Here is an 18,074-nt window from a genome sequence, read left to right as displayed (position 1 = left end):
AGCTACCCTTTCACTAATGCAGATTTGTTGGTATTATGAAGGCATAGTTTGTGGAAACAGAGTAATGTTTGCACAGAATTATGACTCTATTTGCTAAAGATTATAATCGATTACTCGATCGTTAAGCTAAAGAGTAATTGATACGTGAAAATCCACGATCATTTCAGCCCTAATTTTAATAGTCCAAAAGCTCCTTGGACGAAAAAGACGAAATTAAATTATTGGAGCCGCTGACAGGTGAGAGGATGACGCTACGGTCGGCTTCAACCGAAGACAACGCCCGCCTGGACATAGGCGCCAGTGGAGTCTGGGGAGGTCGGTACGAGCGTTCGTACTTTGATGTCCGGGTTTTAAACTCCCACGCCCCCACCAACGCCAAGTTTGCCTTGCCAGCTGCGTACAAGTGACATGAGCAGGAGAAGTGTCGCCGCTACGAGGAACGAATTACCAATTTCGAGCACGCCCCTGCTCACCTGTTGTCCTGTCCTGCACTGGAGGGTATGGTAAAGCTGCGACGGCACTCTATGCTCGGCTGGCATCGATGCTCGCCGACAAGAAGCAGGAGCCGTACTCTGCCACAATTTCGTACATCCGATGCAAGCTCAGCTTCACCCTCATCCGTACTGCTGTTGCCAGTCTGCGAGGCAGGCCATCGGCACCGAGTATCCTCAGATGCAAATGACTTGGCCCGATTTGCGGTTGCCATGAGCAGCATCGTTTAAAGGTTCTTATGAGAGTCCTTAAAATCGGCATTTAGTAATAGACTGTGTTCACAGCCATGGCATTTCTAACTCCCTCCCGAGGCTCCGTATTACTATTAGACTGTTTTCACAGCCATTTTTGCTATTTTTTCTTCTTCCTGTACTGTTGAGGTTGCGCTAGTGTTTTTCAGCGTTGTCGTGTGCACGCTCTTATCAAAATCTGTGGAAGCCTATTCTTTTGAAAACGTTTTTCAATCGTTGTCGTGTAAACGAGGCCTGAGACAGAAAAAAAAGAAGAAAAGAAAGTATCACTTCAATGATTGCCAGTAGATGAAAATTAACTTTTTCAACTGCGTTGTATGCTGTGAAAACCAGTGGTGTGCACGGGTAGTCGGGTACCCGTGAGGACCTCGGGTAGACGGGTACCGAATCGTACCCGAAAACCCGAAGTCGCAGATGACATGTAGAAAGAGTAGAGAGAGAGAGGTCTACCATGGTCTACAGTGCACATGTGCAAATAATTCACGCATGTCTACCCAGTGTGTAAGGGAAGGGGCCGGTGTGCATTGTGGTCTTACCATGGGAACATTACCCGATCGGGCACCCGTGCTACCCGTGGAAAACTACCCGGACCCGATACCCGAAGAAAATGCTACCCGACTCAGCCCTAGTGAAAACTGTGGATTTGTAACTAGTGGCTGTGTCACAATGTGGAATCGGGTAGGTATAGCATAGCACCGCAGTGCGCGGGGTTTTCGTTTTCACAGATTGTATACCACACTGCTCTTCATAATTTATCGTCTCTAGTGATGGGAAGATGGCCCAACTTCATCCAAAGGCCCTATGGCAGCAAATCACTGGCCTGCTCGCGCGCTCGTCCATTCAGGGGCTGATTTTACAGATTTTACACAACATTCTAATGCACCCATCAAAACATACCGAAACGGCAGGGAAAAGGAAATTATATGCACCAAAGTTGCTGGTCAATGTTGATCTACGATAAACTCGCTGTCTTTTGCCGCCACTTATGTTTCGATACAGCCATCCAGACCAGCGAAACAGCTAGAACAAAAAGCAAATTTTACACATTTTGTTAAAGAAATGACACATTGTTACAAACCACAAGTTCTGAAGTGTCAAAGGTCTTCTGGCTTATGACTGATGATACCAAGAGTACATAACCCCAGGGGTTATGTACTCTTGATGATACACATGTACGCCATAATTATGGTATGCGCTGACACACACTGTCTAAAAAAGCTAGGAATTTGGAAAGCAGCAGTATTTCGAATATAAGGCCGTGGCTTTAAGGCTCTGACATTGACCCCACCAGTCAAAGTGGCTGGCATAAACGCTGGTACGCGCCTGATACGACGGTCATTACGTGCTGAAAATTTGTTGGAATTTCCATACGCAAGACGACTCCGTACATGCACCAGGCCAGTTGTGAATACAGCTTGACACTCACAATCACACATGTGCCGCTGACAAACACAAACGGCAAGCCTGGAAAAGAGGTTGGAGGTTATGTACTCTTTGATATTAGAGAGGTTCCGCACTACGTAAAGTTGAGCAACTTTACGTTGGTGGGCAAGAAAAACCTGTGAATTCGAGAGTTTGCACTCCACTTACGGAAAGTTGTCTACGGAGAGTACGTGGATATGGATAGGGCTCTGATAACGTAGCTGGATTGAGGTACAAATTTATGACTCTCCCCATGTCAATCTGGGCGTACACCCTGTACACTGCCGCGTTCTGAGTTGCCAAGGGCAGCTACGTGATTTGAAAACTCCGTATGGCGCATGCAGTTTACGCAAGACTTTTTGTAGATCGACGTTTTTTACTTACGTTATGCGGAACCTCTCTAATCTCTGCGTGAAATGTAAGAACACGACGTGCACTTGTCTTTAGACGTCGAGCTGCTCTGAAATCCCAAAACGAAAGGCGGACATTACCCACACTCGAGATCACCCAAAGGATAAAACGATTCAAAATCAAAGAAGCGGTTGGGGATCGTCTGAAGCATATTCAAGCGAGGTACAGACGGGCTTGATGACTGATCAAAGCCCTCCGGCTGGTCCCTTGGGCTTTGATCAGCCTTCAAGCCCTCCGTACCTCGCTTGATTATATACATAAGACACACGGGTATCCCAATTGCTGCCTCAAAACCAATACATGTACCACCCTTTTAAAAGCCTGTGACATTCCTAGCATTTCAAGCTGGGCTCCACAAACTTCCCCAGCCAACCCTCTTCAATTTCAAGTTGGCTACAACGAAGAGTGCATGACATGTACACAAACAAGAGTGTGCACTACAGTAATCTTGGGTAATCGCGTGTAACTCCCTGATCACAAGTTTGTTCTTCACATAGTGCGGGATGAAATCACCGCAACACCAAACACCCGGATCCACGCATAAAATACATCAGCCAGATGACCAAAATAGAACCGGTTTTTATTAGTCCATATGTAAAGTTCACTTGAGCTCCTTTACAGAAAGACCTGAACAAAACAAATGAAGAAAGAAAGCACAGAACGGGAATGAAGGTTTGTATCAATTGCAAACACAATCAGATATTAGATCGTACCAGTTTGGGTAGAAAGAAGACACAAAAAAAGACAAATGCAGTAGGTGAGTCGGAGTGGAGACGAGAAACCTAATATCGATGAAAGTAAAGTGAGCGCACTCATACCACGAGAACAATGGAACAATATTTTAGGATTTGAACGTCGTTTTTATGTGATTATCATTGTAGTCCAACACTCAGTATGATGATGATTTCTGATGATAATCACACCAAAACAACGTTCAAATCCTAAAATATTGTTCCATTGTTCTCGTGTTATGAGTGCGCTCCCTTTACTTTCATCGATAGCAGTAGGTGAACCCAATGATTGTTAAATTGACAAAATACCATTCAGAAAGTGGTTGACATGACACAACTGCATTGTATATAAAAGGGGGTTTGTCAACTGACAACCGCTCTATTCAGTTGCTATTCACTCTTGGCGCTTGATCATTTGCGTGTGTGTATGAGAGAGGTGAATGACAATTGTGCGCTGCAAGTGTGCACAGGCTATCACAAGCCACATCTGCACTGAAGAACGGTGCACAGGCTAGGATCTCAAAAGTACAGTATATTATGTATAGTAGTATGCACACGATGCGACATGGGAAATACACAGGCATCGATATATATGCATTGGACAGGCTTAGACGCAGGCCTCACCTCCACATCATTCAAACACACGTACAGTCAACCTCGCGAAGAACTACTCTAGACCGTGCATGAGAAAATGCAGGTATTCAGTTGAAAGTATATGTATGCAGTCAAACGGCCACTGGGTCCGAATATTGTGTTATACCATAGGTGGTTATTCACGAGGTTGACTGTACACCACAAACTAAAGAGGTTCCGGAGTACGATTTTGCGTGCCAAAATCCGTAAAGGCTCTACAGATTTTTACTCCGTTTTCGAGCTGTGAAATGTTCCGGAGTACGGAACTTATGTCTTTGCCGTCATGCCTAGGTTACGATCACAAACACGTCATATTCCCCGCGCTATGCCTTTTTACTTGCAAAATTTGTACCGAAATCAACTTCTCGTGGAAAATCGATGTTTGTTGCACCAAATCTGTACGCGAAAAATCTTGTTGCATTCGATGACGCAAAATCTCCATACGAAACACGGTTCGTATGAAAGCCAGTCCACACGGATTCTCCGTGCTGAAAAATCGCATGGAGCACGCCTCAAAAAATCCGTAGCGCCCATACGGATTTTGGAACGGAAAATCGCACCCCGAAACCTCTCTAATATGCCCAAATCATAGAAACAGACCCATTCTTACCCGGAGGGAGAGACTGCTTGAGTTTATCTGCCTTTTCCTTGTCAGTCACAACCAATGTGTACAGATAGCGACTGCATCGGACCTTGAACTTCGTGCGGTCCTTCAGCTTCTTGATCTTGACAGCTACAACATGAAATCAACAAAAAGCATACCGAAAAACAGGAGTGGTTTGTACACAGCATCATTAAAAGCACGTAGGCACCATAGTTGAGAAATGAGAGGTGCAAGATCACATCCTTCTTGAAAGCAGATGGTCTAAGGGATCTGTGACTTCGGAACTTTACATGACATGAACAATCCGTATTCATTATCAGCATCCTGTGCATAACAGATAAGGTTGTATGGAACATTGCACTGCAGCAAGTAGGAAGATTCCAACAGATCCATTGTCGCCCATGGGTGGGTGCCACAGACACTGAAGCCATTTGATATCTACAGTGACGGTACAAGAAGGGCAGTTGTGTGCAGTTTACTTGCCATAACTCATGCACGTTTTAATATCCGGACAGCACGTCGTGCTCAGCTCTAGAAATAAGTCACAAGATTTCCTCCGCATTATTGAGTGTGTGCCTTATCAATAGCAAACTGAACATAGTGCAGGTACTGCACATGGTTAAAGGGGAAGTCCGGTGAAAAATTTAAATTTCACAGTCCGTAGAGTTCGGGGCGTTGAGTCGAATGGTCTTTGTCCGAGGAGGCTGCGGCCTATGGTTCGTCAGATACGCCCAATCGAACATGTGCGAATTTGAGCGCGCCTCACCCAGATCCAGGTGATGACGTCACAGCGTGCAGCCAGGTAGCCACACCATCTAGTTGTGTACAAAACGGCCATATTCGGAGCGCGTTCGATTGGGGAACCGTTTGTCGCAGCTTCTTCGGACCAAGACCATTCGATTCAGTGTTACAAACGCTACGTACCCTATGATTTTCAGCTCGGTAAACCTCGAGGTTTTACCGTAAATTAGCCGTTTCCGAGTTGGACTTTTTCCGTCAGCATGCCTCTAGCTCTACGGCTCTAGCAATGCGCTGCGTGCATGCTAGCTGTAGACGTGTAGTGCAGTCAACAAACTAGACTCATCACACACGGAACTAGTCCCGCACTGCCGTGCTGGGCTAGCTCGCTACAACAAGACTCAGAAAACTAGTCAACACACGGACGTGTCATGTACTAGTACTACACTCGTACAGTCATGCAGTCAGAGAACGTGCGTTTCTCCTTGCCGGTGCCGGTGGTTGTGCTTTGAGAAAGAAAATTTTAGTTTTCCGCTCCAGTCCGGCCTCATTATTTTATGCTACAGCGATGAGTGCACAACCGTGACAAGTGACAAAACAGCGAACAGCTCCCGGACCTAGAACTTTCAGATTCCATAGCGTTGCGAGCGAAGAGTCGTGCCCGGGCCATGGTTCAAAGAGCCTGCACTGTTCTCCAATTGAGTAGTCCGAAATATGCCAAGTTCGCACCAAAACATCACCATGTGGCAGGCTACTGGAGTCTAAGCGAATCGGTATGGAACAACATTTAGAGCACTCGCATCACTCTTCTCCATTTTGGCGACCCTGCTCTTCAGCGATCTGATAATTATATCAGCCTCGTCTGCAATAGCTACTGCTTCTTCATCAGTCGGAAGCTCAGTAGCGCTCACTCTTGACCGTCCCGCGCGGCCATTTCTTCAGCTGGATACCGAGGTTCTCAGCCCTACAATACCCCCCGACCAAACCCATGAAGGTCAGCCATGGCTGCATCCTCACCCTCACAAGGAGTTACAGGTCTTGGGGTCGCTTGCACCACCTAATATCAGTCGCCAAATCATTTGAAATAGCACTGACACTATTGCTTTCACGCACTCCTTTTGACCTAGCTGCACGCTATGACGTTGCGGAGGGTGTGGCGCGGCCGCATGATGTCATGGCGCAGCCCCCGAAACTCAGTTTTTCAAACGGAAATATCTCGAGAACGCTTTGTCGGAGACACGTGGGACCAACACCATTCGACTCAGCGCCCGAAACTCTACCGACCCTGAAATTTAAATTTTTCACCGGACTTCCCCTTTAATATAGCAACCCTTGGACTGCATGGCACAAGCACCGCCAACACTTGACTAGCCTACTATGGGAAAGTCATCCAAAAAGAGAGAGAGAGAGAGAGAGAGAGAGAGAGAGAGAGAGAGAGACCCGTATCATAGAAAACTATGTCACCTCCCAGCCTAACGCCGCAGTAGATTACTTCTATGAATCCCCAAGTTGAATTAGCTGTTGGACGGTGGAAAAACATTTTTGAATCCGGTTTAAGCACACAATTCCATCCATAATCGCTAACTTGAAAGCGAAGAAAGGAATTTGAGTAGATACACCCACTCCAACAGCACTGCATACCTGAACCCGTTCCATTACTTTACGATGCTTAGGTTAGGCACTTGGCAGTCGTCAGGTAAAGCAACGAGTGCCAACAAGTTGTCAAGTAACGGAACTGGTCCGGATGTGTAGTGCTGTGGAAGGGAGTGTCTGGCCGAAGTCTTTCCCGGTAAATGAAGCTGCCAGAGTCTTTAACCCTTTGGCTCTGCCATAACTGCATTATGTAGCAAAAGATTTTTGCTCAAAGTGTGTAGACTTTCGGTCATAACTTACGTTATGTTAGCCTGGGTTTTACAAGTTTGGGCTCTGCGGAAAGGGCTTCTTAGGGCAAACACGACCTGTAGCTTGGCACAAGCGTGTTTCCACGTGCATGAATCATGGAACCAAGGAAAGATGTGTACCTGATGGATTTCTGTGCAGTGCACGAATGAAGAGGCTTCCATTCGTGAAAATGAGCCCTCATAAGGGACTCCAATGAATCCTTGAACCCAGGCCACGAATCAGCATTCGTTTCGTATCCGTGGCGCGAAAGGTCCCTAGTATTGATGACCGGCACTTGACAACACGGGGAATTCCCACCCCATACCCAAAAACGTGTTCGGAGCGAGAAAAGTACCATCGCCCAACATTCGAGCGCGACATCTCAAGCATTGCAGCTTCTCTGAAAGCGATCACGCCAACGGAAAGCTGATTTTGTCTCCAATTTCATGAGAGTGAAATATCTATCGACGGAATACCGTCGAAATTTATAACGAGGAGCCAAAGGGTTAAGACTTCTACAGACTTGAAAACGACGAAAAGGCAAATAAGCAAACACCATGTTTATCTTACCCTTGGCATCCTTTCTCCTCGCAGTGAGGAGAAAGTCCTTAATTTCGTTCACTTGCTTTGGCTGCAGAAAACATAACAGCATGCACCGTGTCCATTATATATCCATGGTTATTAGATCATTGTACTGTAAGCATTTCCTATGATTATATGCTTACAGTACAATTAGTCCTCCTTGTAGCTATATTAACCCATTCAGCGCTAGAGACGTATATATACGTCATTTAAAATCACACCCAGGCGCTAAGAACGTATAAGGCCATCCAGAATTAATTCGTTGTTTCGGGTCACCCGACCGACCGTCTTTTTTCACCCGACCGCAAATTTTTTTTTATAGTGCATGCAAATGTACAGACTACACTGTACTATGTACAGGCGCGACCCTAATAATAGCAGTCCAGATATTGACCTCAGAGTCAGAAGCAGCCACGGCTAGCCAAATGACAGGATGCAGCGCTTGGTGATGACGTTGTCTTCTATCTCCGATCCGCAATCGGTGCTGAAACAGCATCAGCTCCGCCACTTAAATTAAGTCTTTGTTGCTATTTACAGAAGTTTTCAAGATGAGAGCTGCTCGTCAGACTCGTTTGCCAGCGAGGCCAAGATCTGGTCCTGGAGGGGACCTGGATCTGATGGGACAATGACTGCGCTGGATTATCTACACTGTACAGTCAGATTTGATCGACTGGCTAGGTGGACTAAAGCTATTCGATGTACATGGACGTTAACCAAAATAAAAAATAAACCCGACCGACCGACCCTGGTACGGATGAGTGAAGTGACCCGAAACAACGAATTAATTCTAGGTGGCCTAATATATAATATGTTTCAATGCCAAATAAGGAGTGCAGAGCCTGGGTGCCGTGACCTGTAGCCTTAAATGGGTTAAAACTGCTGCCTCCGAAACGCTTGTTTATTAGATCATTCCTTGTGTATTAGATTTATCCCAACTACTAGTACACAAAATTAATAGAAAATGATGTGTACACTGAATCATACTGTGAGACGAATCCGGACTATGCACAGGAACACTCACCACCTGTAACTCAGTGAGCTTGGTACAATCTTATCACATACTAGTAGTCAAGAAGAAAGTATGGTTGGAACTCGCATGCACATTGCATGCATACTGGGACAAGCTGCTAAACGTAGATCTACATCGTGCAACCATGTAGCTGTGAACCCAACGCATGTACCAGTACAATGTCCTCTTCATACGCCACTGTAAACATCCTGTAACGAGCAGTTCAATGCGCGGCCTGCGACCAAAATGCGGCGCATGTTGTGCGGATTGTCCTGGATGTGGACACATGTTCGCTATGAAAATCAAGGATTACGCGGCAGCCACGCAGAGATTATAAATAGTGCGGCTGCGTTATCCATGTGGGACAGATTCAACCTGAACGTGTGAAAGAAATATTCAAGCTCCTTTTGTAAACCTCTGAACACTACACCCAGCTGCTCGTAAACTAAAAGTACCCAGACGAGTGGATTGCTTCACGCGCACGTATACTGCATTGGTCGCTACAGGATCAATGTATATCCTGGTATGTAGCTTCAAGCAAAGATTTGCAATGCTTTATAGTGTTCAGTCGTCTTCATGCAACTTGTATTCTCCTTTTCCGCAATGTAATAATTCCCTGTGTGTGTGTGTGTGGTATGGAGACTCGGAAACTGGACAACTACCTACCATAGGAGGAATGCTAACTAACGTGTTACTTGTGGAAAATGCCATTCTCAATTAACTATTGATCACTGGTACGAAATCAATGTATTTTGTGTAGTACAATCATAACAAAAGTAAAAACATCCGAAAGCTTACCATGATTTCTCGGATACAGCGCTCCCCCCTGAAACCAAGATAATAATAGTGGATATCCTCAGTCAGCTCAAACTCAACATGTAGATCTACTCAACACTAACAGCGACGTGCATTGACACTTTTCAATTTCAACTAAAGACAAACAGCACCATCTTACCTCGAGATGGCCGCTGCAGAAAGAAAGATCTCAACGCGCGCATGCGCATTCATGCAGGGTAAAAATGAGTGATTTGCTTCAAAAAAATAATATTCAAAGCTACAGCTAGCGACGTCAGCTCGCTGCAGAGACAACAACTTTGAATTGGATGAATTCTACGATACCTTGACCAGAGCTATACATGACGTGGACTCGAGTTCCCTCTTCTTTGTTATTGGAGACTTCAACGCGAAAGCTGGAACGAAGCAGCAGGACGAATCATGTATTGGCAGCCATGGGCGTGGAATCAGAAACGTCAGCGGAGAGACGCTAGTGCAGTTCTGTGAAATTAACAGATTATTCTTATCAAACACAGCGTTCTGCCACTCTGCAAGGCACAGGACCACATGGACAGGACAGCGACTTGACAGAGCCAGTGGCAAGATTGTCAACATTTACAACCAAATTGATTATATTCTGTGCCGTCAATCGCAAAAGAGACTATTCACCAACGCCAGAAGTTACAATGGAACGGAAGTCACATCAGATCATAGGATTGTGGTGGCTCGCACGCTTTTACCTCGAGTATTCGGCATATGGGGTCGGGCGGCGCGGAGCAGCCAGAAGAAGGTGGATCGCCTAGCAGTGCATCGTTTACCCGGGAATCCACAACTGCAGAATCAGCTAACATTTGCCATCTCAGACAGAATTCAGAGGGTGTCAGAAGATCAGCCCAACACCGGATGGGATGCAATAGCTGCAGAGATCTTCCACGCGGGCAAAGAGATTGTGGGTGTGACAGCCAAGACCAGTCATCGTCACCATGACCCAGAGATCGAGAGACTTTCCTGCATGCAGAGAGATGTCCGACTCCGTATTCAGGGCAGTGATGACCCAATCGAGCGAGAAATGTTGAGGACTGACCGGAATCGAATCCTGCATGATATCAGGAACAGATCCATCACAAACAGAGAAAATGAACTAATATCGCGAGCAGAGGAGATAGAGAGGCTCAAGGATGGAGCCCAGATGTTCCAAGCTGTACACTTGCTCCGGCGAAAGCCATCGCAGAAAGTCGTCGTTAAGGACAGCCAGGGCAAGATCATATGTAATGATAAGCAAGCAAGCTTGGAGATTAAGAATCATTTCTCATCGCAGCTCAGTGACTCTGCAATTCAGCAATTTGGATCCTTCACTGGGGAACCTCGACCGCTGCAGCATCCCGTTTCAACGGAGGAAGTGAAAACAGCACTAGCAAGACTCAACAACGGTAGAGCTGCAGGACCCGACAACATCCCGGGTGAGCTGTTGAAGTACTCAGCCGATGCCACTGCTCCCGTCATAAGCCGATGCATCAACAGCCTATTTCAGCGACACCGGGTAGAGCCATTCATCGGTCGTGGCACACTAATACCTCTCCAGAAGCCCGGAAAGCCGGTGGGTGCTTTAACCAGTCTGCGACCGATCATCCTCCTGACAACTCTACGCAAAGTCATGTCGCTGGTAGTCCTCAAGCGCATCTCGCCAGCCGTAAACGATTTCCTATCACTGAACCAAAGTGGTTTTCGTGCAGGAAGGTCAACAGCTGATGTGGTCTGGTGCCATCGGTGGTTAGCAGCTACGACCCAGCGGTACCACTGGTCATTCAGCATACTGGGCATCGACATGTCACGTGCCTTTGACACGATCAGGCGAGGACAGTTGATGGACGTGGTTCAGCGATTCTTGGAAGAAGACGAGGTACGCTTGATCCGTTACCTGATCTCAGATACGAATTTGGCAGTCAGACTGGGCACGGAAACATCAAGCTCTTTCTCCACTAACATTGGTACCCCGCAAGGCGACTCCTTGTCGCCAATTCTATTCGTGATCTACCTGGAAGCTGCCCTGCAGGATGTGCGACAGCGAATGGCTGCACCTGTGGCCCGGCATCTTCCGTACGATGTGGAGTACGCCGATGATGTGGACTTCATCAGTATCTCTAGTGATTGGCTTCGGATGTTAGAGCCACAAGTTGCCACCATCTTGGGTACATGGTCCCTTACCGTCAACCAGACCAAGACAGAATTCACAGCCATCCAGCGAGAGGCCGATCGTGCTGATGAGCCATGGCGTATGGTCAAGAAACTCGGCTCTCTCCTTGGTGATGCAGAGGATGTCACCCGCAGAAAGCAGCTTGCGGCGATAGCGTTTAAGTCCCTCTGCCAGTTATGGAAGAGAAGAGACCAAGTGAGTCTGGAGGTGCGCGTCCGGCTGTATAACTGCTTCGTGTTACCTGTCTTGCTTTACAACTGCTCCACATGGGGCATCACTCGACAGACAATTGAAGCGCTGGAATCGTATCATCGGCGGCAACTTCGGCATATCTTGGGTATCAGGTGGCCCAACCGACTTTCAAACGATTTGGTTTACGAGCGCTGCAGTGCTGTTCCACTTGGCAACATTCTGGTGAATGCAAGATGGCGGTTGTTTGGCCACATCCTGCGATCAGATGAGCACACACCGGCTAGGGAGGCCATGAGTGGATTCTTTGGCTGCTCCGTGCCGGGATACCGTGGGCGGCCGCGGATCACGCTACCAGTCCTGCTGAATCAAGACGCGGAGCGAGTCGGCTGCCGTCTGAGGACTCCAAGGGACTTGCAGCTGATGGCTCAGCGAGCACTGGATCGCCGTGAATGGACATATCTGTGCAACGCAGTTACAGATGCGTACAAGGCAGAGTACTGGTGAAGGAAGTTGGCACTGCAATGGTTTGAGCTACATTCTTTGTTGTTGGTACTCTGATTATCCGTATTATCCGTATTCACATGGCCTTTGCCATTCATTCAGTATATTAATGTCATCAATAATGATATTCTTGTTTGTATTAGTTTATGTGACACCATTTTCTATTTTTCTTTGCCTGCCTGCCTGCTGGTGGCCTTTTTTCGCATGGTTCGGTGCAAGCGAATTTGGGCGAGCCCATTGACGCGGGAGCACAAATAATAATAATAATAATACAGCTAGCTAGCTACATGTGATTGACAGATTGTATACATGCAGCTACACGACCGCGCTGTACGGATGACGTCATGACCTGGCATTCATCGCATATCGCGCGCGATGCATCATGATTCAAATGTTACAGAATGGTTTTCATGCCAGTGGCAGTGGGTTGAAGAGTTTAACTGTATCTCGTCTTCTATCATCACGATGGACAAAGAGTTGTGTTGAACTGTTCCCATTTTTAATGTTTTGACAGGAGTTCATGCTATTCCTCCCTGGTAGTAAGCAAGAGAACTAGGAGCTTGCCGACCTGAGCTGAACAAACCGAGACCTATATTTTTCATTAAAATATAGTTGGTTGAAATTCTGCATGCGACGACAAATCAGACGTTCAGAATTTACCCCAACCGCCCTGTACTAGTCTTGTAGTTACCATTTCTTCCGCCAAGCTCCTGAAGATGGACAGAAAGCTTGAATAATACTTGAAGTATTTGATAGTCGTTTGAACGTTGTCTATCAAGAGTCCATGGTCTACTTGAAGTATTTGATAGTCGTTTGAACGTTGTCTATCAAGAGTCCATGGTCTCATGGTCTTATCAGGTAAGACGGGTAGAAAACACTACAACATATTGTGAAATATTCACTGGTTTGAGGGAATTATTGTGTGAAATGAAACAATTAGTACATCGAAACTTCAGTTTAACGTACCCTGGATACTCAGTACAACATACTTTTCTCTCTGCATATGCATTGGATTCGAGGCCCCGTCGTTTTACCTTGGATAGAGTATTGGTACGGCAGCAAGAGTCAAATTGGACTCTTGACGTGGACGTGCAGTACTATCGGGCACCGAAGAACGACCAGGCTAGAATTTTATCAAGCACAGCATACCAATGTATACACGGTGACTCAACTGTGCATAGATCGTAATACATGAAAATAAGAACGGAGGCTGACCACCAGTTCTTTGGCGACCAACAATACTATGCTGTGACTTGATTGACGTCCCTTGAGGTACGCTCTGGAGTTTCGCTGTATTATAACGAAAGAAACAACGAACAAATACCAAGTGCAAGAAATACAGTACATAATGAATCAATTTCTTTTTGAATTGATCAGTGACTGCCGGCACTTGGTACTGCTAGAAAACTGTCCCCGTGGAAAATGGAGGAAGGATTTCTCGGAGAATGAAACATGCGGTGTGAAATCAAGGAGATTGTGGCAAAAATTCGGTGAAACCTAAAAATGTGTGGCATTGAACATAGAGAAAATGGGCGCTTTCGATTACATGTTTACGCAATTCTGGAACTGGGTTTTGTAATTCTCGAATGGCCAGAATGTACGAATTCCGGCCATGTAAACGAACGACTGGAATTCACAACGCATTTTATTCATGGCTTATCACAAACAAAATTGGTCGTAAAAAGAGATCACGTACACCCTCGCGCGCACGTGGACCCAGCTTCACGTACCGGTCCATCCTGCGGCCCGGTGATCGTGAAGGCTCCATGGCGGCAACAACATTGGGCTTCGATAAAGCTGAAAGCTTGTGCGAAAGGACCACCCAAAATGATCTGGTCTAATAATCAGCTCCCAGCGGAAACTCAACTGCGGCAATTAGCTTTTCGGGAAGACAAAAGTATCAACTACATGCTGTTGTAGCCCTGCTTTCGCGCCACACCGGCCAGGGAGGCTCTTCCTTGACTTGAGTCATGCATGACCAGACCGGTAATAGGGGTTTCACACTCGCGATTATTTTCACGTTTACGGCAAAGTATCATAGCCACAACCGACTCTTTTGGGGTTTTTCCCGAAACGGGAAAACGGGAAACGTAGACGTGGCACAGAACCCCCGGCCATGGTCACGATTACGTTTACGGCTATGATTTTTGCTGTTCTTGAGTTTCGGCGATCATGTGAACCAATCATCGTCCAGGAAACTATTTGGCGGGGAAATCCAATGGAGCCGACACGTGGCAGCCGAGAGGATTTCACCTACTCGCAGTCGACACGAGGCTTCTTTCTCATTGCACTTCTTGTCAAAACCTGGTACATGTAGTTGTGATTTGTATCTCCTGCCATCTTGCCCACATGCCTTGCAAGACATTTGACAAGACAACGGAAGCCATGCTCCTAGAGGTTTGGAGTGAGCTAATGTCGTCAACAGACAAGATGATGAAAAGCTGGCAGTCCAAGGAAAGGCGAGCCGTTGAAATCCTCAACTTTCGCCTCGAGAAGATTCAGAATGAAAAGCGGTTCACAGTGAACGAGGTGCGAAACAAGATAGACTCACTGATGCCTGCAGTGTCCATTTTCTCTGCGGCTTCACTTGAAATCCTTCAGCTCCATCTCGCGTTGATGTTGCGTCAAAATACTCAAATTCAAAATTTCCCCACTTTCCTGCACGGGTGTACGTGCTATGGATGATGACGCAAAGCTATCTCCATGGGAACTGCTGAAAAACGTGGGAGAAAAGTGTGAGTGTGAATGCATGGCCGTGAAGAGCTACGTTTTCAACCCCTATTAACGTGAAAATAAACGTGAGTGTGAAACCCCTATAACACACCAAGTGTGCAATTCTGGCGCCAGAATTAGAGAAATTCCGCCCTCCCTTCAGAATTGACGGAATTGCATAAAATCAATTCCAACGACGGAATTTGTGTAATCGAACTGTTCATCAACAATAATTAATTCTAGCCAATTTGTGTGTAATCGAACGCACCCATTGATACTGACTTCCATATTGCAGCACACAACCTACTGCTACCTTGCATTATGAAGAGTTCAATCATGTGCATGACCTGATGCTTTTTAAAGGGGAAGTTAAGCCTAAAATCAATGTTTCACCAGTTGTAGTCTTCAGGGTGCTGGGTCGAATGGTCGTGGTCCGAGGAAGCTGAGACGCTCCATTCCTCCTTTATTCCCAATCGAACTCGCGCACTTCCACCGAAACTAGGTGACTGCGCCCTACTAGATGGGGATTTGTATGCAAAATGTCACTAAAAGCGCCATTTCGTTCTTATAAAAGCACGGATGACCGTGATTGGCCCATATGTTGTAGTCTTTTGGACGCTGAGTCGACTGGTTTTGGTCCGAGAATGCTGCGATGCAACGTTCCTCCTTTATTCCCAATCAAACATGGTTGAACAAGCCGCGGTCACGTGCTCCTGCGTACACCAGTCACCTGGTCACCGTGCCTAGCCTAGCGCCTGCAAGGTACAATTTACAGCCTGTTTGACCTTTTTTGGGTGCACTCCTATCACTCGAGTTGAACCTTGGTGTGAAAGTTGTCGCCTGCTGAGCGGTGACACTGTGGCACGCAGGAGCACGTGACCGCTTGTCTGGGGTGAAGTCAGGTGTTCACCCCGTACGTTGCATTTCACATTCCAAGACAGTTATTTTGAAAATGGAAAGAAATGGGTTACGGGGTAACTGTTTTCCCTGCCCCCCCCCCCCCCCCTACTAGTTGGTAACTGTTTTCCCTGCCCCCCCCCCCCCCCCCTACTATTTTCACCTGGCTAGAACCCTGTAGAGGTTTTGCAAATGGTTGTGTTGGGTGAGTCAGCGGAACTGCTTATGAGCGATGTGTATGCAGAGTGAGTTGGGTGAGTCAGCGGAACTGCTTATGAGCGCTGTGTATGCAGAGTGAGTCGCAGTGCAAGTGCAGCGCTGTGCCGCGCGTCTGCGACTTTGCCAAAGCATTCCAACTGATAATGCGATCACATAACCTCGTGAAGAAGAAAGCCAACGAAAGCACGGCCGTGTGTCCAAGAACAAGGTAGCAAATAAAGGAGTGGCAAAATAGCACCGCACAAGAAAAGTAGACAAGATACCGTACTGGAATGAGAATGGCGTAACTCCTCTGTAGCCGCGTCATGACTTGAACTTCCACCTCACACAGCCGCACCTAGTCATTGGCTACCCAAATTATATGCCGCTCTCCACCATGGTCAACATAGTGATACATTTCACCCCGCTGATGCATTATTTTCTTCCGATTATCATCTTCCCCCTCCTTTGCATTGGCTTCTGCCACTGGACGGTGAAATAATAATAATAATAATAATAATAATAATAATAATAAAATACCACAAAGGCAGAAGAGAACAGAGACAATCGGCTAGGTCATGGGGTTAATGTTGTAACGCTGCGTTTCATGCATGTATCAAAGCTAAGGCAATCCTCAGACAACTGATTTGTATGTATGCAGAGTGCACGAGTCGCCAGTGCAAGTCTGTCCCCGGGGAAAATTGCGGAAAAAAATCGCAAAAAACGCGGCATAATATGGCATAATTTGCGGTGAATTTGCGGTAAATATGCGGTGAATATTATTGATATCATCTCGCGGCGGCAAGTTTGCAGTTGATATCAGGCAATTTTCAGTGAGTATGTAGTAAAATCAATCAGTTACAAGTCTCTGGTGTAAGCGCTCGTCATATTTGAGTACAGAGCCGCCACCGGATGAGATGTTGCTGACCGAACAGTGCACTGTGTGTACGTGTAGTGCAACAAAAAAGTTCAAAAAACACGGGAAAATCGTGGAAAATGCGGTCTTTAAAAAAATCGCAAAAAAACGCGGCCGCGGAATCGCAATTTTCCCCGGGGACAGGCAAGTGCAGTACTGTTGTCTGAGGATTGCCTTGGCTTTGCTATGTGCATGAAATGCAGCGTTACAACAATAACCTAGCCGATTGTCTCTGTTCTCTTCTGCCTTTGTGGTAATGCTCCATCCTTGTGGTGTTGAGCACTCTAGGTAATCTGGGAGCTCTCGCTATAGGGCTTGAAAGTGCTACGTCACTCCATAGCAATGGCATAGCAACAATTTGAAAAATTCGAAAACTGGATCCACCTGGATCCAGTTTTTGTATGGATCCAAGCACATTTCAAGCGGTCTCACTCACAGCAAGGTGATGTTGCCAGTGAAACTGACTGATTTGGCTAGTGGGGGCGGGGTGACAACTGGTGGCGAAGTAAAAGTCACACCTGCATACGACATGAGTGGGTTGCTATGCACCCACATACATGAGCAATAGCAAAGTCACACCTTAGTGGATCCAAAATAGAAATCTGATGTCAATTTACTACTCCCAGGCCGTTTTTGACGTCATCACTTTCAAGCCCTATTGCAAACTATAAAATACAAACCTCATGCCCTCCCAGGAGAGTAGAGATCATGAATATCTGCCCACTGATCTATTGCCTGGGCAATGAACACAATATCTCTGCTCTGCGTAGTGCATTGTGATTGGCTACCGCTATAGCGATTATCATGTGACTATTATTATAAATAAATTAATTCATTTTGTTATGTCACTCACTTGTATAAAAGGAGGCACCATCGCCTTAACAACTGTCAACAACAACACCAACAGTACATGGCACACAGAGCATGTAGCTCGAA

At 46.4% G+C, this 18,074-nt stretch overlaps 1 protein-coding gene across 1 annotated transcript; it reads right to left on the bottom strand.

The window, feature by feature from the left end:
* Positions 1–3,135: 3,135 nt before the first annotated feature.
* On the bottom strand, positions 3,136–9,768 carry LOC135806682 (large ribosomal subunit protein eL38-like). The gene is made up of 5 exons (XM_065320912.1): positions 9,710–9,768; positions 9,553–9,580; positions 7,734–7,794; positions 4,551–4,673; positions 3,136–3,203 (listed from the first exon to the last, which is right to left on the bottom strand). Exons 1-5 carry the CDS (start codon positions 9,760–9,762, stop codon positions 3,178–3,180), a joined length of 291 nt encoding a protein of 96 aa, XP_065176984.1. The 5' UTR covers positions 9,763–9,768; the 3' UTR covers positions 3,136–3,177.
* Between the last annotated feature and the right edge of the window lie 8,306 nt (positions 9,769–18,074).

This window comes from Sycon ciliatum, chromosome 1 (assembly GCF_964019385.1).
Source record: "Sycon ciliatum chromosome 1, ocSycCili1.1, whole genome shotgun sequence".
Classification (NCBI taxonomy): domain Eukaryota; kingdom Metazoa; phylum Porifera; class Calcarea; order Leucosolenida; family Sycettidae; genus Sycon; species Sycon ciliatum.
The sequence above is the reverse complement of the archived record's forward strand: the minus strand, read 5'-3'. Positions and strand labels throughout refer to the sequence as shown.